The sequence below is a fragment of the Mercenaria mercenaria genome, chromosome 12 (assembly GCF_021730395.1).
Source record: "Mercenaria mercenaria strain notata chromosome 12, MADL_Memer_1, whole genome shotgun sequence".
Taxonomy (NCBI): Eukaryota; Metazoa; Mollusca; class Bivalvia; order Venerida; family Veneridae; genus Mercenaria; species Mercenaria mercenaria.
This window is the reverse complement of record NC_069372.1, coordinates 30,551,391-30,576,761: the sequence shown is the minus strand read 5'-3', so window position 1 is coordinate 30,576,761 and position 25,371 is coordinate 30,551,391. Positions and strand designations below refer to the sequence as shown.

General features: G+C 38.0%; 1 protein-coding gene across 1 annotated transcript in view; it reads right to left on the bottom strand.

The window, feature by feature from the left end:
• The window catches only part of LOC123533207 (TBCC domain-containing protein 1-like), a 320,801-nt gene extending 298,038 nt beyond the window's left edge, over positions 1-22,763 (bottom strand). The window contains exons 1-3 of the mRNA XM_053520503.1: positions 22,758-22,763; positions 20,839-20,910; positions 18,810-18,871 (exon numbers count right to left, since the gene is read on the bottom strand). Of these exons, the coding sequence (XP_053376478.1) occupies positions 18,810-18,871; positions 20,839-20,910; positions 22,758-22,763 (140 nt within the window). The remainder of the gene's footprint in view (positions 1-18,809; positions 18,872-20,838; positions 20,911-22,757) is intronic.
• Between the last annotated feature and the right edge of the window lie 2,608 nt (positions 22,764-25,371).

Genomic DNA, 25,371 nt, shown 5'->3' with positions numbered 1-25,371 from the left:
AAAAACCTTATCAGGTACAGGTATGTAAAAATACACCTTAAAATTGGAGGTACCATCCATGTTGTACCACAGAAAAGTGGTCTCTGTTTTTCCCTACGGCCAATAATAAAAAAGTTTCAAAATAAGCTATTTATAGTAACATAATCATCATCATCATCATCATATCCTGTGTTTATTTGTCGACTGCTACAGGTGTCCCAGTAACTAGGGTAGGCAGCAGGTGGCTAGATTGTTTAACACCCAGTCTCCATGCTTCTCTGTCATGTGGGTCAAAGCTGTCAAGGTTGTAAGCCTTCAAGTCCCCCTTGACGCATTCCAACCAGGTCTTTCTAGGTCTCCCACGTCCTTTTGAGTTTGGTATAGACATACTCAAGATTGAGTTGATGCATGAGGATGCACGAATGACATGGCCATACCACCTCAGGCGTCTGGTGCGAATAGCCTCTGTCACCTCCTGTAACCCTAGCTTTGCGTACAGTGCTGCTATGGGTACGTCGTCATTGGGTTTGATGCCACAGATCCATCGGATCATTGACCTGTCGTTTCGACGGAGCCGCTGTAAATCTGGAGCAGAAGGCGCCCACGTTTCACTACCATGCAGTAGGGCAGAACGGACACAGGCATTGAACACTTTTCCAAGAGTCTTGAGGGATACATGCTTGGAAGTCAGAATTGGCAGGAGTTTCTTGAACTTTCCCCAGGCAGTACAACATCTGGAAATGATGGCTGGTCTATCATCAATTGGCCTTGCCTGGCCACAGCATCTAGGACATACGTATGATGGATTGGCGCTCAGTCTTCCTATGATGCCACTGCACTTCTTGTGAACCCAATGTCTGCACTTGGAACATTCGATGGAGTTTACCCCAACACCACTCCAACAGACCGCGCAACGTCTTTTTCAATAATTTTCAGTCATATAAACGACGAAAATTCTTAATAAACAAGAGGGCCATGATGGCCCTATATCGCTCACCTGAGTTTGCTTGCTAGAAGAAATTTCTTAGCTAAAGCTTCAAAAACAAAAAGTTAGGTGAGTAGGTCATGAAAAAGATTATTCAAGATAATAATTGAAATCTGTTTAAAAAAATTATACAATTGGGCCAAATCTCTATGCTGCAGCTTCAAAAACAAGAAAGTAGGTCAGTAGGTCAGGGTTTAGAATATTGAAAATGAGAATGGAAATCTGTATCAAAAATTATACACATGGTCCAAATTTCAAAGCTGTAGCTTCAAAAACAAGAAAGTAGGTCAGGAGGACAAGATTAAGACTATTAAGATAGTAATGAAATCTGTATCAAAGGCTAGATGTTTTTGTCACAAAAACATATATTTATCCCCCTATGTATACCTTTAGCTCTGGCGGTCATTTTGTGCAGTGAAGTGGAACGTGTCAGCGATATGCAAAACAAGGCTTGGTACTGATAATTTCTGTGAAGTTTCGTCGAAATCTGTCTAGCAGTTTGACCTGTGAAAGCTGGACAAGATTTTTTCTATTTTTAGCTCTGGTGGCCATCTTTTGTAGCAAAGCAGAATGTGCCGGTAATATGCACAGCTAGGCTTGGTACTGATCACTACTGTGATGTGTCGTCAAAATCCAGCCAGCAATATGACATGAAAGCCAGACAAGATTTTTCTATTTTTCACTATGGCGGCCATTTTGTGCAGCGAAGCAGAATGTGCTAGCAATATATGTACAACTAGGCTTGGTACTGATCACTCCTGTGATGTCTGGTCGAAATCCAGCCAGCAGTTTGACCTGTGAAAGCCAGACAAGATTTTTCTATTTTTAGCTCTGGTTTGATTTAATCATATTTTATTGCTTCTGAATACATAATACATAGCACATACATAATAAGTAACAAAAGCAAATGGGTTGGGCTACAAGTTATTACAACATTAGAAGTCAGCCCTTCCCAAGTGGAACATGCCAGCAATATGCACAACTAAGCTTGGTACTGATCACACCTGTGAAGTTTCGTCAAAATCCAGCCAGCAGTTTGACCTGTGAAAGCCGGACTAGATTTTTCTATTTTTAGCTCTAGCAGCCATTTTGTGCAGCAAAGCAAAACATGCCAGCAATATACACAACTACGCTTGGTACTGATCACTCCTGTGAAGTTTCGGGGAAATCCAGCAAGCAGTTTGACCTGTGAAAGTCAGACAAGCTTAATGCGGATGGAAGGACGGATGGCAAAGGCAGAAACAATATGTCTCCCCCATGTCTGCTGAATTCGCCGTTTTTCTAGTAATTCAAGGCCATAATCCAAGAATGCCTGGGACAATTTGGCTGGTTATCGAACTTGGCTGAGATATTATGCCAACAAACATTGTCAGCAAGTTTGGTGAAGATCGGATGAAAACTGTTGGACTTAGAGAGCGGACAAAGCTAAATTTGCAGTTTTTAGCTCACCTGTCACATAGTGACAAGGTGAGCTTTTGTGATCACCCTTCGTCTGTCGTCAGTCCGTGTGTCCATGCGTGCATCAACAATTTCTTGTCTGCATGATAGAGGTTTCATTTATGATTTTATTTTAACAAAACTTGCACAAAACTTGTATCACCATAAGATCTCGGTTCCTTTCTTGAACTGGCCAGATTCCATTATTCCATTATCTGAAAGGGCCAAAATTAGCTATTCTGACCTTGTCTGCACAATAGCAACTTTATTTATGATTTGATTTTTACCAAACTTGCATACAACTTGTATCACCATAAGATCTCGGTTCCTTTCTTGAACTGGCCAGATTCCATTATGGGTTCCAGAGTTATGGCCCCTGAAAGGGCCAAAATGAGCTATTTTGACCTTGTCTGCAAAGTAGCAGCTTTATTTATGATTTGATTTTTACCAAACTGGCACACAACTTGTATCACCATAAGATCTTGGTTCCTTTCTTGAACTGGCCAGATTCCATTATGGGTTGCAGAGTTATGGCCCCTTAAAGGTCCAAAATTAGCTATTTTGGCTTTTGCAGCCATATAGAGACTTCATTTATGGTTTTATTTGATACAAACTTCCAAAATAACTTAGGTTCAGAGTTATTTTGACCTGTCTGCACAATACAGCTTCATTTAGATTTAATTAACCAAACTGGCATACAACTGTTTCACCATAAGTACTTGTTCCTTTCTTGAATGGCGAATTCCATTATGGTTCCATAGTTTGGCCCTGAAGGGCCAAATTAGCTATTTTGACCTTGTCTCCACAGTAGCAGCTTTATTCATGATTTGATTTTTACCAAACTGGCACACAACTTACCTCCCTTTATTTCAAATTAAAATGGGTATATCTCCATTACTAATGAAGATACTGATCTGAAATTTCATTTATGTCAACAGATTTATTTGGCAGATCCTTCTTTTCTTCACTTACAATAAAATTTTTTTTAATTACTTCCCTTTTACGTTACTATAAATAGCTTATTTTTAGTAACTTTTGTATTATTGGCCGTAGGGAAAAACCGAGACCACTTTTCTGTGGTACAACATGGAAGGTACCTCCAATTTGTAGGTGTATTTTGACATATCTGTACCCTGTAAGAATTTTTTTTTTCTTTTTGGTTAAATTTCTTCCCTCTGTTGTTACTGTCCTTTGGACTTAGATAATTTTTTGGAGGATTTTCTTGTCCTCAAGTGCAATGATAACAGGTGAGCGATATAGGGCCATCATGGCCCTCTTGTTTGAGTAATTTAAGGGCCATACTCCAAGAGTGCCAGGGGCGATATGGCTGGTTATCGAACTTGGCCGGCATATTTTGCCCACAAACATTGTCAGCAAGTTTTGTAAAGATCTGATGAAAACTGTGTGACTTAGAGAGCGGACATGCTTTCGATGCCGCCCGCAGGCTGCCACGAGTGTTCACATAATACACCCGCTCTTTCAGAGACGGACATATAAAAAAAAGTTGCTTTTAGCATGGCAAAGTTACAGCCTGGACAAGCTCTAAAATGACATTTGACCCCTAAGTGTGACCTTGACCTTTGAGATAGTGACCCGAGGTTTGCGCATGACACTCTGTCTCACAGAGGTGAACACTTATGCCAAAGAAAAAAATATTGCTCCATACTTATCAAAGTTATGGCCTAGACAATCTCTAAAGTGACCTTAGACCCCTAACTGTGACCTTGACCTTTGAGGTAGGCACCTGGAGTTTGCACAGGACACTCCGTCTCATTGAGCTAAACATTCATGCCAAATATAAACAAGACTCCTCAATGCATATCAAAGTTATGGGCTGGACAAGATCTGACATGACCTTTGACCTCCAACTGTGACCTTGACCTTCGAGATAGGAACCTCAGGTTTGCGCATGACACTTTGTCTCACAGAGGTTAACATTCATGCCAAATATAAATGAGATTGCTCCATGCATGTCAAAGTTATGGTCCAGACAAACAAATCCGGACGGACCGACCGACAACGCACGACATACGCACAAACACCAAACAGCCATTTGGACAACTATGTCTTCGCTTCTGCAAGCAAGCTCAGCAAAAACTAGAATGTGTCTGTAAGACACAGGGTGTGCCCCCTACTGGTACATCTGTCACAAATAAGGGGCAATAATTCAAATGTTTGCAGTCTTAATGGGGTATAGCCTCAACAAACATTTTATGAAAAGGATTCATTATTCTAGCCCCTACACTTTTTGAGCTATGAGCATCACAAACAAAAAATCTACTATTTTGGCTATTTCAAGGGCCATAACTCTGTAATAAGAGTAAGATTCTCAAGAAGGATGCCAAGTGTGCAAGGCCACACAATGATAAAGACTCCTGCAAGGTTTCCTGAATTAACATCTAATACTTTTTGAGCTAGGCACATAATTAGGTGAAAAAGTGCATTTTTTTATTATTTCAGGGGCCATACTCTGTAATAAGAGTAAGATTCTCAAGAAGAATGCCAAGTGTGCAAGGCCACATAATGATAAAGACTCCTGCAAGGTTTCCTGAATTTACATCTAATACTTTTTGAGCTAGGCACATAATTAGGTGAAAAAGTGCATTTTTTTATTATTTCAGGGGCCATAACTTTAACAAGAGGGCCACGATGGCCCTAGGTAGTTCATACACACCATAATACACCATAACAGTGTAAACATGTTTGAACGAGTGATTTCATGGAAAAAAATATTCTGACGAATTATCATTAAAATTGGAGCAAAAACAAGTATTTTCTTTGATTTGACCTAGTGACCTAGTTTTTAAACCCAGATGACCCATATCCGAACCTGACCTAGATTTTATCAAGGCTATCATTCTGACTTAATTTCATGAAGATCAATTGAAAAATACAGCCTCTATCGCATACACGAGGTTTTTCTTTGATTTGACCTAGTGACCTAGTTTTTGAACCTAATGACCCATATTCGAACTTGACCTAGATTTTATCAAGGCTATCATTCTGACAAAATTTTATGAAGATCAGTTGAAAAATACAGCCTCTATCACATACACGAGGTTTTTCTTTGATTTAACCTAGTGACCTACTTTTTGACTCATATTCAAATTCTACCTAGATTTCATCAATGGAATCATTCTGACTTACTTTCAGGAAGAGCAATTGAAACAAGAGGGCCATGCATGCCCTGTATTGCTCACCTGATCTATTGACCTAAAGATCATCAAGATTAACATTCTGACCAAGTTTCATTAAGATATGGTCATAAATGTGGCCTCTAAAGTGTTAAATAGCTTTTCCTTTGATTTGACCCAGTGACCTAGTTTCTGACCCCACATGATCCAGATACGAACTTGACGTAAAGACCATCAAGATTAACGTTCTGACTAAGTTTCATGAAGATAGAGTCATAAATGTGGCCTCTACCGTGTTAACAAGCTTTTCCTTTGATTTGACCTGGTGACCTAATTTTTGACCCCAGATGACCCAATATCAAATGCATCCAAGATTTTATTGAGGGTAACATTCTGACCAAGTTTCATTAAGATTGGGCTAAAATTGTGATCTCTAGAGTGTTATCAAGCTTTTCCTTCCATTTGACCCATTGACCTAGTTATTGACCCCACATGACCCAAATTTGAAAGTGACCTATAGATCATCAAGATTAACATTCTGACCAAGTTTCATTAAGATATGGTCATAAATGTGGCCTCTACAGTGATAACTAGCTTTTCCTTTGATTTGACCTGGTGACCTAGTTTCTGATCCTACATGACCCTGATTCAAACTGGACCTTGAGATCATCAATATTAACATTCTGACCAAGTTTCATGAAGATAGAGTCTTAAATGTGGCCTCTACAGTGTTAACAAGCTTTTCCTTTGATTTGACCTGGTAACCTAGTTTTTGACCCAACATTATCCAATATCAAACTTGTCCAAGATTTTATTGGGGGTAACATTCTGACCAAGTTTCATTAAGATTGGGCCAAAATTGTGACCTCTAGAGTGTTATCAAGCTTTTCCTTTGATTTGACATGATGACCTAGTTTTTGAACCCAGATGACCCAATATCAAACTTGTCCAAGATTTTATTGAGGGTAACACTCTGACCAAGTTTCATTAAGATTGGGTCAAAATTGTGACCTCTAGAGTGTTAACAAGCTTTTCCTTTGATTTGGCCTGGTGACCTAGTTTTTGAACCCAGATGACCCAACATCGAACACGTCCAAGATTTTATTGAGGGTAACATTCTGACCAAGTTTCATTAGGATTGGACCAAAATTGTGACCTCTGGAGTGTTAACAAGCTTTTCCTTTGATTTGACCTGGTGACCTAGTTTTTGACCCCAGATGACCCATTATCAAACTCATCCAAGATTTTATTGAGAGTAACATTCTGACCAAGTTTCATTAGGATTGGGCCAAAAATGTGACCTCTAGAGTGATAACAGTCAAATTGTTCGCGACGACGGACGGACGAAGGACGGACGACCGACAGACGGACGTCGAACACAGGGCGATCACAAAAGCTCACCTTTGAGTGCTTCATGCTCAGGTGAGCTAAAAAAAACAGCCTCTATCGCATACACAAGGTTTTCCTTTGATTTGACCTAGTGACCTACTTTTTGACCCCAGATGACCCATATTCAAATTTGACCTAGATTTCATCAATGCAATCATTCTGACTAAATTTCATGAAGATCAATTGAAAAATACAGCCTCTATTGCATACACAAGGTTTTTCTTTGATTTGACCTAGTGACCTACTTTTTGACCCCAGATGACCAATAATCTATCTCAACCTAGATTTTATCAAGGCAATCATTCTGACCAAATTTCATAAAGATCAATTGAAAAATACAGCCTCTATCGCATACACATGGTTTTTCTTTGATTTTACCTAGTGACCTAATTTTTGACCCAAGGTGACCCATATTCAAACTTGACCTAGATTTCATCAAGGCAATCATTCTGACTTAATTTCATGAAGATCAATTGAAAAATATAGCCCCTATCGCATACACAAAGTTTTTCTTTGATTTGAACTAATGACCTACTTTTTGACCCCAGATGACCCATATTCAAACTTGACCTAGGTTTCATCAAGGCAATCATTCTGACCAAAATTCATGAAGAATAATTGAAAACTAGAATGTGTCTATAGGACACAGGGTGTGCCCCCCACTGGTAAATTTGTCACAGATAAGGGGCAATAATTCAAATGTTTGCAATCTTAATGGGGTATAGCCTCAACAAACATTTTATGAAAAGGATTCATTATTCTATACTTTTTGAGCTATGAGCATCACAAAAAAAAATCCACTATTTTGGCTATTTCAAGGGCCATAACTCTGTAATAAGAGCTAAGATTCTCAAGAAGAATGCCAAGTGTGCCATGTCACATCACACTAAAGACTCCTGCAAGGTTTCCTGAATTTACATCTAATACTTTTTGAGCTAGGCACATAATTAGGTGAAAAAGTGCATTTTTTTTACTATTTCAGGGGCCATAACTTTAAAAACAGGGGGTGGAGCCAGCCAAACTAGAATGTGTCTGTAGGACACAGGGTGTGTCCCCCACTGGTACATTTGTCACAAATAAGGGGCAATAATTCAAATGTTTGCAGTCTTAATGTGGTATAGCCTCAACAAATATTTTATGAAAAGGATTCATTATTCTAGGCCTTATACTTTTTGAACTATGAGCATCACAAACAAAAAAACCATTATTTTGGCTATTTCAAGGGCCATAACTCTGTAATAAGAGCTAAGATTCTTAAGAAGAATGCTAAGTGTGCAAGGTCACATCATGTTAAAGACTCCAGCAAATTTCCTGAATTTACATCTAATACTTACTGGACTAGGCATATAATTAGGTGAAAAACTGCATTTTTTTACTATTTCAGGGACCATAACTTTAAAAATTGGGAGTGAAGCCAGCCAAAATATTAGAGGTGTGCAAGTTTATATCATGATAAAGGCTTATGCAAGTTTTCAACCATTTATATTAAATACTTTTTGAGCTAGGTGCATCACAAGGTGAAAACATACATTTTTGACCATTTCAGTGGCCATAACTCTAAAAATAGGGGATGGATCCAAATGAAAAATAGGAGGTGCACAAGTTCATATCATGATTAAGACTCATGCAAGGTTTCATGAATCTATTTCAAATACTTTTGAGCTAGGCATGTCACAAGGTGAAAATGTGCAATTTTGACTATTTCAGGGGCCTACTCTGAAAATAGGGGCAGAGCCAGACGAAAAATAGGAGGTGCGCAAGTTCATATCATGATTAAGACTCATGCAAGGTTTCATGAACGTATATCAAATACTTTTTGAGCTAGGCGTGTCACAAGGTAAAAATGTGCATTTTTGACTATTTCAGGGGCCATAACTCTGAAAATAGGGGGCGAAGCCAGACGAAAAATTGAAGGTGCACAAGTTCATATCATGATAAAGACTCATGCAAGGTTTCATGAATCTATATCAAATACTTTTTGAGCTAGGCATGTTACAAGGTGAAAATGAGCATTTTTTACTATTTACCAAAACTCTGAAAATGGTGGGCAGAGCCAGATAAAAACATGGTTCATATAGACCTTCCCAAAAAAAAAACTCAAATAGTTTTCAAGGAGTTTTCAAGTAGTTTTCCTCCATTTTCAAGGACTAAAATGGGCGCAATGTCACTGTTGCTGAGACAGGAAATAACCAATTTAAATCCAATTTAGGACAAAATTAAACAATGTAACACAAGAAAAATGGAAAAATGACCTTCAACGTATCGCGGATAAATTACAGTGTGAAAATTACTTGAAAGAGCATAAACCCCGTAAAGTACAGTACCGTACCGTACTATCGCCGACTCCGTGGCAGGCCCTAATGGCAGTAACCGTTGGTTTTTTTCCGTCGTTTTTTAGTTTATTTTGGTCCGTTAGTAATGTATGTCCGTTTTCACTTTGCACCCAACAAATTTAAAGACTATTTGCCATCTTTTGTACGTTTTTTCCTAAATTCAAGTAGTTTTCAAGTAGTTTCTGACTGTTACAAAATTCAAGTAGTTTTCAAGGAGTAGGCATCGAATTCAAGGACTTTTCATGGCCTGTGCGAACCATGTAAAAAAATAGGAGGTGCGCAAGTTCATATCATGATTAAGACTCATGCAAGGTTTCATGAATCTATATCAAATACTTTTTGAGCTAGGTGTGTCACAAGGTAAAAATGTGCATTTTTGACTATTTCAGGGGCCATAACTCTGAAAATAGGGGGCGGAGCCAGACGAAAAATAGGAGGTGTGCAAGTTCATATCATATCATGATAAAGACTCATGCAAGGTTTCATGAATCTATATCAAATACTTTTCGAGTTAGGAGTGTCACGAACTTCAGACGGATGCACGCACGGACGGATGCGCAGAAGTTCCTACAGATGGACCTTTATTGGGTATTTCTTTTGTTAAAAAGTACCCAATATGCTACAAAAAGTACCCAATAAACACTACGGAATGAATAGAATTTACCGTTACCAAATGTTCATTCGTGGGCTCGGACGGACGGACGCATGGACGGACAAGACCAAATCTATATGCCCCCCACCACTCATGGGGGGCACAACAAATTTTGTAAAGGCCAAGAAGATGAAACTTTGAAAGCTAGAAAAACTTTGGCCACATTTAGATAACGAAACGGTTACGGTCAGTAACGGTGTCTCAAAGTCAAAATGCTAGAAAAAATATTTGAAGATTTACCCAACGTAAACAACAATGACAACATTGAATGTGAATCTGACATGCCTTTGGGAGTTATATATGACATGGGGATAAGGTATAGGAGCAAGAAAGTGCTGCCAAACAAAGGAGTCGTCTGTTTCAGCTTTTGGGTTTTGTTTTTTTTTACCAGGAGGGGAAGGGGCCAAGGCCTGTGATTTGGGGCAAAAATAGCTTGGTATTTGGGCAAAGGAGAATAAAAAAACCTGATGTAAGGTCAATTTTTTGGGAAAACTGCATGATTTAAAAGACACTATCTGAGGGAAGGGGCCTGTTAAAGGCCCCTATTATGAAGGGGAACAAGAGGGTCATGATGACCCTGGATCGCTCACCTGAGTAATATGAGCTACATGTTTCAAATGTCAAACTGATGATTTTTAGAAATTTTTTCGAAGATTTTCAGATGTACAATCAAGTAACCCCTGGGGTGGGGCCAATTTTACCCCGGGGGTCATGATTTGAACAAATTTGTAGAAGTCTACTAGGCAATGTTACATATCAAATATCTAAGATCTAGGCCTTCTGGGGTTTTTTGGCAAATTTATGAAGATTTCTCTATGTACAATCAAGTAACCCCTTGAGCTGGGCCAATTTGACCCTGGGGGTCAAGATTTGAACAAATTTTGTAGAGGTCCACTAAGCAATGCTACATGTCAAATATCTAAGCTCTAGGCCTTCTGGTTCATTTTTAGAAAATTTTGAAGATTTTTCTATGTACAATCAAGTAACCCCATGAGGCGGGGTCAATTTGACCCCGGGGGTCATGATTTGGATAAATTTTGTAGAAGTCTACTAGGCAATGCTACAAGTCAAATATCTAAGATCTAGGCCTTCTGGTTTACTTTTAGAAAAAAATTTAAGATTTTCCTATGTAAAATCAAGTGAACCCTGGGGCGGGATCAATTTTGACCCGGGGGACATGATTTGAATAAATTTTGTAGAGGTCCACTAGGCAATGCTACAAGTGAAATATCTAAGCTCTAGGCCTTCTGGTTTATTTTTAGAAAATTTTTGAAGATTTTCCTATGTAAAATCAAGTGTCCCCTGGGGCGGGGTTCAATTTTGACCCAGGGGGGGTCATGATTTGAATAAATTTTGTAGAGTTCCACTAGGCCATGCTACATGTGAAATATCTAAGCTCCAGGCCTTCTGGTTTATTTTTAGAAATTTTTTGAAGATTTTCCTATGTAAAATCAAGTGACCCCTGGGGCGGGGTCAATATTGACCCCGGGGCCATGATTTGAACAATTTTAGTAGAGGTCCACTAGGCAATGCTACATGTCAAATATCTAACCTCTAGGGCTTCTGGTTTTGGAGAAGAAGATTTTTTAAGATTTTCTTATGTAAAATCAAGTGACCCCTGGGGCGGGGTCAATTTGGACCCCGGGGTCATGATTTGAACAAAATTGGTAGAGGTCCACTAGGCAATGCTTCAAACCAAATATCTAAGCTCTAGGGCTTCTGGTTTTTGAGAAGAAGATTTTTAAAGTTTTTTGAAATTTTGAAAGGGGGCCACCCAAGGATCATTCCTGTGAAGTTTGGTGTAATTCTGCCCAGTGGTTTTCAAGAAGATTTTTTAGGAAATGTTGACGGACGACGGACGACACACGACGGATGCCGGACATTGAGCGGTCACAACACCTCACCATGAGCCTTTGGCTCAGGTGAGCTAAAAATTGGTGCCAGAGTTATGCACCTTGCGTCGTATGGTGTGGGTGATGATGTTGAACAACTATTTTAAGTTTGAATCAAATTCATTCAGTAATAACAGAGACAGAGTGAATGTGCATCAAAACTTTAACCTAAAATTCTAAGTAAAAAGGGGAAAAAATTCATGAAAAATTTGTCCCAGAGTTATGCACCTTGTGTCATATGATAAGGGTAATGATGTTGAACAATTGTTTAAGTTTGAATCAAATCCATTCAGTAATAATAACAGAGGTAGAGTGAAAGTGCACCAAAACTTTAACCTGAAATTCTAAGTAAAAAGGGGGAATAATTCATGAAACAAGAGCTGTCGGAGGACAGCAACGCTCGACTATTCAACAGCCTTGTCAATTGAATGAATACAAAAGTTGAAAAAGGGGCATAATTTTGTAAAATGCAAAGTAGAGGTATTGAACCTCTGTACTGCATGTCATATCATGACAGTGAACAAGTGTGTGAAGTTTCAATCCTTTCCAATTTGTGGATACAGAGATACCAGCTTACATACAAAAACTTCACAAAAAACTGCTAAGTCAAAGGGGCATAATTTTGTAAAAATGCCAAGTAGAGTTATGGGACCTTCACAGTGCATGTTAGATCATGACAGTGAACAAGTGTGTGAAGTTTCAATCCATTCTAATTAGTGGATACTGAGATATCAGATTACATACAAAAATTTAACCAAAAACTGCTAAGTCGAAAAAGGGGCATAATTTTGAAAAAAAAAGAGAGTAGAGTTATGGGACTTGCTTAGTGCATGTCAGATCATGATAGTGAACAAGTATGTGAAGTTTCAATCCATTCCCATTAGTAAGTACTGAGATACCAGCTTACATACAAAACCTATAACCAAAAATTTCTAAGTCGAAAAAGGGGCATAATTTTGTAAAAAAGCAAAATAGAGTTATGGAACCTGTGCAATTGTAGATCGTTCATCACAGTGAATAAGAGTGTGAAGTTTCAATCCATTCCCACAAGTGGTTACTGAGTTACCAGCTTACATACAAAACCTTAACCAAAAATTTCTAAGTCGAAAAAGGGGCATAATTTTGTAAAAAAGCAAAATAGAGTTATGGAACCTGTGCAATGTAAGTCAGTTTGTCACAGTGAATAAGTGTGTGAAGTTTCAATCCATTCCCACAAGTGGTTACTGAGATACCAGCTTACATACAAAACCTTAACCAAAATCGGGACGCGGACGCAGACGCCGACGCCGACGCCGACGCATGGGCGAGTGCAATAGCTCACTATTCTATGAATAGTCGAGCTAAAAATGGTGCCAGAGTTATGCACCTTGTGTCACATGATGTGGGTGATGATGTTGAACAACTATTTTAAGTTTGAATCAAATCCATTCAGTAATAACAGAGATAGAGTGAAAGTGCATCAAAACTTTAACCTGAAAATCTAAGTGAAAAGTGGGGATAATTCATGAAATATTGGTGCTGGATGATGATGAGTAATAAGTATTTCCAGTTTGAATCAAATCCATCAAGTAATTACAGAGATAAGTTGAAAAAAGAGAAAGTGTAAAAAAACTTTAACCAAGGTGGGGACGCGGAAAGACGCCGACACCGACGCCAGGTCGAGTAGGATAGCTCTCCTTATACTTCGTATAGTCGAGCTAAAAATTAAACACAGAATGGTAATTTTCTTTGTATTACAGGTTAAATGCGTATTAAAGTACTGTTAAAAACCCTTTCAGGCAACACATTTGAAGTGATCTCTTATCGTCTGTTGTTTTTAATACTGCCATTTTTTTTGTTTTTTCCCCCCTCCTTCTGTCAACATTTTTCTGCCCAGAATCAGGGTAACAAAAAAATAAACAAGCAAATTCGATGAATTGGTATCCCCCGCCGAAAGGGTTTGTGGTGAGGAATGGCAAAAAAATATATCTGGCAAAAAGTTAAGGATGTTAATAAGAAGCAAATAATTTCATTAGTCAAAATCAATTTAACAGAAAACAAATGTTTAATTAAAGAGTACATAATAAATGTATGATACTTTGATCCTGACTAAAGAATTTATTTTGAATGGGATATGCTTACTGTAATAAGCTTAGGTTTTAAAATTAAATGCAGTTAATTGAAATGTGAGCTTGAAGTTTAACTGGAACGAAATATTGTCTTTGAGTGGTTTGGCACCAGGTGTTGCTGTTTAACATTTGAACTTAAAAGAACAGATGTCCTTAAGAGAACACAGGTAAGATACCTTGAACATGGCTGAGGGCAAGGTTTGTGCAGTCACAACTTAACATGTTGAAGGTTTGAACATTTAAAGGTCCAATACTAAGGAAACTGAACATTTTAATTTCTTTTAAAAAGCACAGAAACTATTTCATTTTATTGGAAAATGAAAGTTGGTATGTAGAAATTCGAAATAAATCTCAGTATATGTACAATTATTTTTCTATGAAGTATGAAGAAAGTTAAAAAGACCTGGGGGGTCATTCTGTCGATTCATTGAAATTTCAACGTAATACACATACATATCTTTGAGTTCCAAAGACCTTCTGTAAATTTTGACCTGCCAATCTTCATTATTTAGTGTCTTGCAGAAGTCTATGCACTGGCTATGAAAAAAATTGCCAACTCACTTTCCCTTAGTAATGGACCTTTAAAAAAAAAAAAAAAGGAATGGAAATATATATATCTATATTCTCTTATTGTTATATATTTAGACACACTGGTGAGCCATTCACGGCGAAACTAGTTTGTGACTTTTATATTAAAATTTAAGAAAAACTAAGCGAGCGTGTGATGTCATTTTATAATTTTACGATATAGATATATGTATATATTTATTTTTTTAAGGGGTGGGGGTGCAGGGGAATGGGAGAGGAAACAAAACTTCACATGTTGATTATAAATATTGATTGAAAATTAAAAATGAAAAAAAAAAAAAAAAAAAAAAAAAGGGTAAAAGGGGGAGTTTGTGGGCGGGGGGGGGGGGGGGGGGGGGGGGGGGCAGAGGATGCATGATCGGTGGTGGGCATGACTGGGTGGAGAAGTGAGGTGGGGGAATGGTACAACTTGGAAGGTTTGAAAAAAAATCTAAAATAAGAAATGAAAAAAAAAAAAATTCTTTTTTTGGTGGGGGGGGGGGGGGGGGGGGGTGTGACCAAGGCAAGTGGGTGACCAGGTGTGGGTGCGCAACTTCACATGTTTATAATAAATGTTCACAGAAAAGAATGAAAGAAATTTAATGAAATTCTGCCAAATGGTAAGTTTGTTATGTACAAATATGTGGATTTTTCGACAATTAAAGGGCAATAACTCTGAAGTTACAAAAGAAAACCGTATAATATTGTGTGTGCACAACCACATTATAGTGCTCTAAATTCTGTTAAAGTTTCATAGTTCAAGGTCAAATATATCAAAAGTTATGATGCAGAAATTGCCATATCTATAGATCTATAGTACCCTATATAGTTAACACTAGAAACTTCTAAGGGCCATAACTCTGGTGTTACTTGGGCAATCTGACTGAAACTTGACGGGCCACCAGAACTCATAGTGGTAAACAATTATATGAAGTTTTAAATAAATATTCCCAACCATTTCCTAGATATGGCTCCGGACGGACGGACGGATGGACGGAAAGACGGAAGGACGGAAAGACGGACGGAAGGACGTTCCTACATATGGATACTTATGTGGCTACTCTTTTGTTCTCTCTATTGTTCTTTTAGGCACGTAAGAGAAAAATAGCCACATAAAAGCCTTACGGAATGAATGACATCAAAGAAATGTACAGTTACCTATTGTTCCTATAGCCACCTAAGTGTGCAGATGTGAGCTCGGATGGACGGACGGACAACGCCAAAACTATATCCCTCCGACTTTCGTCGGGGGATAACAAGAGGGTCATGATGAACATGACTTGCTCACCTGAGTGATATGAGCCACATGTTTCAAACAGAAAACTGACACTAAAATATTCGAAAGTAGGTCAGTAGGTCACATTCATGGTCACTGAAAGACAGTTTAAAGACTGGTGTGCAAAACTGTCCATGTCATCCAAAAATTAAGGCTGTATTTAAAAAAACAAGAAAGTAGGTCAAGGTCACAGTCAAGTGATCCCTAAATCACTTGGGTCATCAGGTAACTATAATTAAACAGTCTAGGAAATATGACCTGATAACTTTTGAAGTTTTTTTTTCCTATATAACTCATAATCATAACAAGTGACCCCCAGGGCGGGGCCTCTTATCACCCCAGGGGCATAATTTGAACAAACTTGTTAGAGATCCACCAGGCATTGTTACAAACCAAATATCAAATGTCTAGGCCTTGAACTTTCAGACAAGAAGATCTTTAATTTTTTTCCTATATAAGTCTATGTTAAACTTGGTACCCCCAGGGCAGGGCCTCCTTTCACCCTAGGGACATAATTTGAACAATTTTGGTAGAGAAACACTAGGAAAGGCAACATACTTAATATCAAAAGCCTATGCCTTTCAGTTTCAGGCAAGAAGATTTTTAAAGTTTTTTCCTAAATAAGTCTATGTAAAATTTGTGACCCCTGGGGCAGGGCCCCTTTTCACCCCAGGGGCATAATTTGAAAAATCTTGATAGAGGACCACAAGATGATGTCACATGCCAAATATCAAAGCTCTACGCCTTGCGGTTTTGGACAGGAAGATTTTTCACCCTAGGGACATAATTTGAACAATTTTGGTAGAGAAACACTAGGCAAGCCAACATACTTAATATCAAAAGCCTAGGCCTTGCAGTTTCAGGCAAGAAGATTTTTAAAGTTTTTTCCTATATAAGTCTGTTAAACTTGGTACCCCCAGGGCAGGGCCTCTTTTCACCCTAGAGACATAATTTGAACAATTTTGGTAGAGAAACACTAGGAAAGGCAAGATACAAAATATCAAAGGCCTAGGTCATGTGGTTTTAGACAAGAAGATTTTTAAAGTTTTTTTACTATAGATGTAAGTCTATTTAAAATTTGTTACCTCCGGTGCGGGGCCTCTTTTCACTCAAGGGGCATAATTAGAAAAATTGTGGTAGAGGACCACAAGGCAATGCAACATACAAAATATCAAAGGCCTAGGTCATGTCGTTTTAGACAAGAAGATTTTTAAAGTTTTTTCCTAAATAAGTCTATGTAAAACTTGTGAACAATCTTGATATTGAACCACAAGATGATGTCACATGCCAAATATCAAAGCTCTACGCCTTGCGGTTTTGGACAAGAAGATTTTTAAAGGTTTTCCTTTCGGTTGCCATGGCAACCAGAGTTCTGCATGGAATTAAATTCTTTGAACAATTTTGAAAGGGGTCCACCCAAGAATCATTCCTGTGAAGTTTGGTGTAATTCTGCCCAGTGGTTTTCAAGAAGAAGATTTTTTTAGAAAATGTTGACGGACGCACAACTGACGACGCACGGCTGACGGCAGACATTGAGCGGTCACAAAAGCTCACCATGAGCCTTTGGCTCAGGTGAGCTAAAAAACTCTGGCCTTATCTGAGCTCTGGACATTATAGTTTAAGACAAGAACTTTTTTAATGGTTTTTCCCTATACAAGTCTATTTACACCATGTGACCCCCGAGACGGGGCGAGTTTTAACCCCAAGGGGATAATTTGAACAATCTTGGTAAAGGACTACTATACAGTAGTACATACTAAATATCAAAGCCCTAGGCTATGTGGTTTTGTACAAGAAGATTTTCAAAGTTTTTCCTATATAAGTTTATATAAACCCTGTGACCCCCAGGGTGGAGCCATATTTGACCCGAACAATCTTGGTAGAGGACCACAGGATGATGCTACATACCAAATATCAAAGCCCTAGGCCCTGTGATTTTGGACAAGAAGATTTTCAAAGTTTTTCCCTATATAAGTCAGTATAAACCATGACCCCCAGGGCGGGGCCATATTTGACCCTAATGGGATGATTTGAACAATCTTGGCAGAGGTTCACTAGATAATGTTTCATATCAAATATCAAAGCCCTAGGCTCTGTGGTTTTGGACAAGAAGATTTTCAAAGTTTTTCCCCATCTATAAGTCTATATAAACCATGTGACCCCCAGGGCGGGGCCATATTTGACCCTAGGGGAATAATTTGAACAATCTTCCTAGATGACCACTAGATGATTCTGCATACCAAATATCAAAGCCTAGGCTCTGTGGTTTTGGACAATAAGATTTCCAATGTTTTCCCTATATCAGTCTATGTAAACCATGTGACCCCCAGAGCCGGGCCATATTTGACCCTAGGGGGATAATTTGAAAAGTCTTGTTAGAGGACCACTAGACGATGCTACTCACAAAATATTAAAGCCGTAGGACCTGTGTTTTTGGACAAGAAGATTTTTAAAGTTTTTCCTTTCCGTTGCCATGGCAACCAGAGTTCTGTATGAAATTCAATTCTTTGAACACTTTTAAAGAAGACCATCCAAGGAACATCCCTGTGAGATTTCATCAAAATTGGCCTGGTGGTTTAGATGTTGTTTAAAGGGAAGTGTGTTCGGACTGTGAGCGATCGCAATATTTGTGCTTAGGTGAGCTAAAAAAAATTTGTGAATATAATTATTATAATAGAACTAGAGCTGCTTTTGAGAAAAGCGATGTCTCCCACAACTGCCTTATCATCTACATTGGCATTTCTTCTCCATTATGTATCTGAGTCAACCATGCACCAAGACAAGTATCACCGGCATCAGTATTTTTGGTAATTCAAGGGCCATAATTCCAAAGTGCCCGGGCCGATTTGGCTAGTTAATGAACTTGGCCGAGGACTTATTGGCAAACACATTTTGTTCAAATTTGGCGAAGATTGGATGAAAAATGTTCGACTAACAGCACGGACAAGATTTGTGACCAACACACGGACACACAGACAGGAGTTAATATATCTCCTACCACAGTGGTGTGGGAGACATAATTATTACAGATGTTCGGTATAAATTTGTTAAACTAACTTTAGTCTCGGGAATCCAGTTTCACCTTTATTCTTTGCATATATCACTATCTTCTTGATATTCTGAAAAAGAAATCATATCTTATATAAACCTTTACCTCCATTTACCAATGTGTAGTTCATGTATTGGAAACCAATCCCCATAATACTAGCTTTACCAAAATTTTCTAAGTTGAAAATGGGCTATAATTTTGAACTAAAGTTTGAATTATAAACGGTAAAGTAGGTCAAATGCCCCTATTTAAACAAATTTGTGCATAGACCTTACAGAATGATGCTACAGATCTAGTATAATGAAAATCTGCCAAGCAGTTCAAGGGGAAAAGTAATTGAAAAATATTACTTTTTTTTAAGTCCCATTTGCAAAGATTTAATAGAGGACATTACCAGAATGCTACAGACCATGCGCTTTATGAGAAAAGTTGTACTAAAAGATATTTCTATTTGTAGTCTACATACTTTGTATACTTGAAAATGTTTATGTGAACTTACAGTAAGATATAAGCAATAGTAACAAAGATATGACAGAAAAAGAAAGGTTGCCGAAAAACTTTAACCTTAAAAATAACCTAAGTATAACACCTTTGTGACCTTGACCTTGGGTATTAGGGCCCAGTCCCTGCACATACTTTGTATGCTGGACAATGTTTATGTGAAGTTACAGTAAGATATAAGCAATAGTAACAAAGATATGACAGAAAAACAAAGGTTGCCGAAAAACTTAAACCAAGAAAGGTCATGCCGACGCCGTGGCGAGTAGAATAGCCCCCCTATTCGCCAAACAGTGGAGCTAACAAAAGGTTTAGTTCTGCATTTAAGGTAGTTCTGCAGGTTTGGATCGAAATTTTTTCTACAAAGTAGAATTTGATTAAACTCTGATTTTTCAAAACTTCAGAATATACCTAGAAAATTCAGCAAATAAAAAAGATAGGGTCTTGTCCTTGATTTTTTGCTAGACTGATGTGAAAAATGTGGACCTCACACAATATTTCATAATGGAAGTCTATGGGAAAATCATAACTTTCATAACATTTTTGTGAATAGAAATTTTTCTACAATGTAGATTTTGATGAAACTTCTCACAGTTGTAAATAAATATATGTAATACATGTAATAAATGGCCTACAATATGGTGAAATAAAATTTATAGGTCCGTGTGCTATTTTTGAGATATCCGACGATGATTAAAGTGACCTGGACATTTCACGCTAATTTTTAGACATAATTTTGAATTATTTAACGTGTCATATGTTTTAATATAATATTTTTACTTTAGAAATATAGAAATAGTGCCATTGTAATACAATTATCCACGGGTTAAACGCCATTAATTCATAAAATAATTTTCATTTCCGTACACTGAATCCAGGCTTTATTCTACGTTTTCCAGATAAATGATGTTAAGCCATCACTTCCGGTTTATCAAACGTGCAGAACTACCTTAACCAAAAACAACAAAGGGTTTTATAATGATAAAACTGACCAAGTTTGATGAAAATCTATTAAGCGGTTCAAGAGTAGAAGCCATTTAAATGTATTACAATTTTTAGCGCTAGCTTTAACTTTATAACTTTATATATACAAACAATCCCAACATTGATCTTACAATACGGTACCCATAGAAAAACAAGGGCACCAGAATGTCACAAAATACGCCTGTCATTGAACTTGGCCTAATCTAAGGACCATAATCCAAGAGTGCCTGGGGCGATTTGGATGGTAATCGAACTTGGCCGAGATATTATGCCCACAAACATTGTAAGCAAGTTTGGTGAAGATTGGATGAAAACTGTTTGACTTAGAGAGCTGACAAGGCTAAATTCGCAGTTTTTTTCAGTAATTCAAGGGCCAAATTCCAAGAGTGCCTGTGGCGATTTGGCTAATTATTGAACTTGGCCGAGATATTATGCCTGAAAACACTGTCATCAAGTTTGGTGAAGATCGGATGAAAACTTTTCAACTTAAGAGAGCGTACATGCTTTGGACGCCTACCGCCTGACCGCTGCCCGCAACGTGTGTTCACATTATACGTCCTGCTCTTTCAGACACAGGCGTATTAAAATCATTTCAATATCCATCTGCCCATCAGCACCATGGCCAATCTAATAAACAGGTTTTCAACCTGATTAAAAATACTTTATTCCGAGTAGATGGGGGGTGAGGGGCTTGGTGTGAGGAAGAGAGTGAGACTGTGGGAGTGGTGGGGTAGGTTGGCATACAGATTGAAGGACAGACAAAGGTTTAAACAAGGAGCTGTGTTCAATAAACGCTTGATGCCCCCGGTGGCATCCTTGTCAATACAAAGCAACCTAAGTCCAAAACGAGGTCAAGGTCAAACTGAGGTCAGGTGATGTTTGAAGATGAGGAATGGTCACAGGTTACATCTGTATTAGTGTCAATTCATTCTTGTAAGCAGTATTGATGCTAGACGAAAAGGTCCCATTTGGTTAACAAAGAGATGGCCCATATAAAGCAACCTAAGTCCAAAATGAGGTCAAGGTCAAGGTCAAACTGAGGTCAGGTGATGTTTGAAGATGAGGAATGGTCACAGGTTACATCTGTATTAATATCAATTCATTCTTGTAAGCGGTATTGATGCTAGACGAAACGGTCCCATTTGGTTAACCAAGAGATGGCCCATATAAAGCAACCTAAGTCCAAAAAGAGGTCAAGGTCAAGGTCAAACTGAGGTCAGGTGATGTCTGAAGATGAGGAATGGTCACAGGTTACATCTGCATTAGTATCAAGTCATTCTAGTAGGGGTATTGATGCTAGAGAAACGGTCCCATTTGGTTAACCTCGTACGAACGGACTGACAAACGGATGGACAGGACAATCACTATATGCCTCCCGCATCAGTAGATGCCGGGGGCATAAAAAGACATCTATATTAACCATTCAACTTCACAGTTGGGAATAATAAAATACATTCAATAAACAAAAGTTTACAATTTTATTTGCATAACAAGAGTGCCAGACTGTCACAAAATACGCCCGTCGGATGAAAACTGTTCGACTTAGAGAGTGGACAAGGCTAAATTCGCAGTTTTTGGAGTAATTCAAGGGCCACAATCCAAGAGTGCCTTGGGCGATTTGGGTGGTTATTGAACTTGGCTGAGATATTACGCCCACAAACATTGCCAGCAAGTTTGGTGAAGATTGGATGAAAACTGTTCGACTTAGAAAGCGGACAAGGCTAAATTCACAGTTTTTCTAGTAATTCAAGGGCCATTATCCAAGAGTGCCTGAGGCGATTTGGCTGGTTATCAAACTTTATTATATTATACCCACAAACATTGTCAGCAAGTTTGGTGAAGATTGGATGGAAACTGTTTGACTTAGTGAGCAAACATGTTTTGGACACCGAAAGCCCACCCAACCACAGGTGTTCACATAATATGTCCCGCTCTTTCACACACACTATAACGTGATAACGCGACACAACAAGACAACATGACACCAGATCAGACAACGTGACACTTTAATAGGGAGCTGAGAGAAACAAAAATATATTTTAGCACAAGAGTAGCAAGTAAGGTCAGACGTTACAATATATCTTTTGGAATTATTTTAGGCTAGCAATGTGGACTTAGTATTTTAAGATAGTGAATAAAATATAAAGAAAACTGAATCAAGTTTGACTTTGAATAATCATAAATCCTTTAAGAAAAGTAGTATCCTGGTTATATAAAATGAGATTGTTGTCGTTTTGAAGTAAGTATTTTCAATTTTGTCTATACACAATGTGAATCAATAAAAGCAAGATTCCTTCCAGGTTTCGAGGATAGAAAGATTCATCTAAAGGAATGTTTTCTGAATTAAAAAGACCACCAAATAATCATAGAGATAGCTAATCCACAGCCAGATTTTCATTGTTTTAGATATTGAACCAATGATTTTTTCTCATTTCTGAAGCAACTAGAGCTATCACTTAAGGTGGTGAATGTACCCCCATCTCCCTGCCCCCGCATGCAATGACACAGTACATTGCAATTTGACGCACACAAGATTGCATAATTATGTGGACTGTATGTATATAGACTGTATGTATACAGTATAGTAACAAAAAACAAAGTCCTATAACTATGCAGAATATTTATCTAAAAGAACGTATCATGCACCATGCACAACTAGGGTTGGTACTGATCACTTGTGTGAAGTTCATTAAATTGTGTGAAAGGGTTCGGAAGATTAGGTGCGCACAAGATTGCATATGCAGACTGTATGTACATAGTATGTTAACAAGAAACAAAGTCACATAACTCTGCAATTTTTGTTGTTGAAAGAACCTAACATGCCCCATGCATAACTACTGTTGTTACTGATCATTTCTGTGAAGTTTCATTAAATTGTGTCAAGGGGATGAGGAGAGATGGTGCACACAAGATTGTGTCTATGTATATAGTATAGTAACAAAAAACAAAGTCCCATAACTCTGCAATTTTTTTATCTGAAAGAACCTAACATGCCCCATGCACAACTACTGTTGTAACTGATCACTTCTGTGAAGTTTCATTAAATTGTGCCAAGGGGATGAGGAGAGATGGTGTGCATAAGATTGTGTCTACAGACGGACAGACGGACGGACGGACAGACAACAGTTACTTTGTTGTTGTGGGGTACAACAAGCTTGGCATTACCCTCAATAAAAAGCCCAACATTCTATCTCTTGTCTGCCAAATATCCCCGCAAAATCTCCATTACAGTAGATTTCCACCTAACGGGCACGCCGAAATTGCGGCCACTTTTTCAAAGTACAAAATAAATTTGTTCTTTATACATTATAAATATTGACCAGTACAGTGGGAACTTCACTAATGCTGCATTGCGGCCACTTTTTGTGGAACAAATTGCTTATTTACTATGTGCTAACTGACCATAATTACGGGCAGACAAAAAAGATGGACCCAGACATCCTTTGTTTATTTAACACATTGACCTTGTTTATTTAACAGAGTGTAAATGATCCACTGCCTGGGGCAATTTACAACAAGGTACATCGATCAATACATGTGTATTTCAATCAGGTACACTTAATCGGTATCGCCTGGATGCTTGTTATACAAATTAGTGTTATTTCTAGAGCTCAAAAAGGGCAGGGTGCTGCCAAAAAGGGGCAGGGTGCTGTCCGAAAGGGGCAGGGTGCTCTTTTAGACGTGAAAGTTACCATATGTATATAGCAGTAGTCGCATTTCTAGATGTCTATAGTTAATATGTATTCCATTTATCTTTATTGCACACTTAAAAGAAATGTCACAGAATAAAGTGGTAAATCTCCCCAAAACCAGTAACAAAGTTTACAAAGGCTTTTTACTTACTTTATAGTTTAGGTTGAACCATTCAAGCCTTTCTCTTAAAAAATGTCACCAAGAATGTCAACTTATTCATATGAATATGAAATAGTGGAGGGCCTTAATATAAGCTTAATCTTGAAACCAAGATCATGTTGTAAACAACATAGTTAAAGGCCTGTTTCAGGTCACATTGTAAACTAATAATTATCAAAAGTCATGTTGTATTGATCAGGTCTTTCATCAATATTTTATTAACAGAAAAGTGCTATTACAGTCAGGTTAAAGTTTACTAAAACGCATATCCAAAATATACTATCCGGATACTGGTACACTTTCGGAATGTTGTCTAAAAGTAGTTTTTACTCAGTTTACATGACCCACTAGGGTAAACCAGAGATAGTTCCTCAAATTTTGATGTTTCTCATCATAAAAAATACCCCGACTGTCAGCTTTTTTTGAAGGAAATATTGAAAAATTGCATACGACATTGGGAGTAATAAGACTCGTGAACGGACAATCTAAACTTACTTTTACTTTCGATATTCATTAAAATTTGTGCACTTTCTAGTTTAAATTACAGTAGAATCAAACTGCATTGATATTATACTTGTTATTATACTAAACAACGGTCTAATTTAAATTTTGCACAAAGAAATCTAGGGCACTTTTCACGTGCTCGGTAATCAGCTGGCCGCTTACGCACGCCTTTTTGACATAAATTTCACAGGATCCATACTCTTTATCAATTAGTTTTAACACTTCATTGATTCTCATTACCTGTGTGCACTCGCCGTGACGTAATTTGCTGATAAAAAAATCGTCGAGGCATGTCAACAGGGAAATTGGCGGGATTTAGCAGAAGATCAAAGGCAAGAGGGCACATTTTAAGGGCAGCGTGGCGGCAGTAAAAAAGGGCAGGGCGGGGCGCCCCGCTGCGTCGCTCTAGAAATAACACTACAAATGTAAGAGCAAATTCAAGCGTTTACAGATCCATGATGAAAATTAATGCTGAAATTATTTTGCCAATTTTGTTGTGAAAACTTTACAGCTGCAGTTATCCTCATGTAAGTATCATTTTAACCTTTTTGATCTCAAAGAAGAAATTAATTGTATTGAATGATACGATAATTGTGTCAATTATGCAGGGGATTTTTGTTCTTTAATTTGGTTTGTAGGCCTAATTGACTTTATTGAACATAGAAAAATATGACACTCTACATGTATATAATTTACCCAAAACATGGATTAAGATCAAACTCCACATCCAAA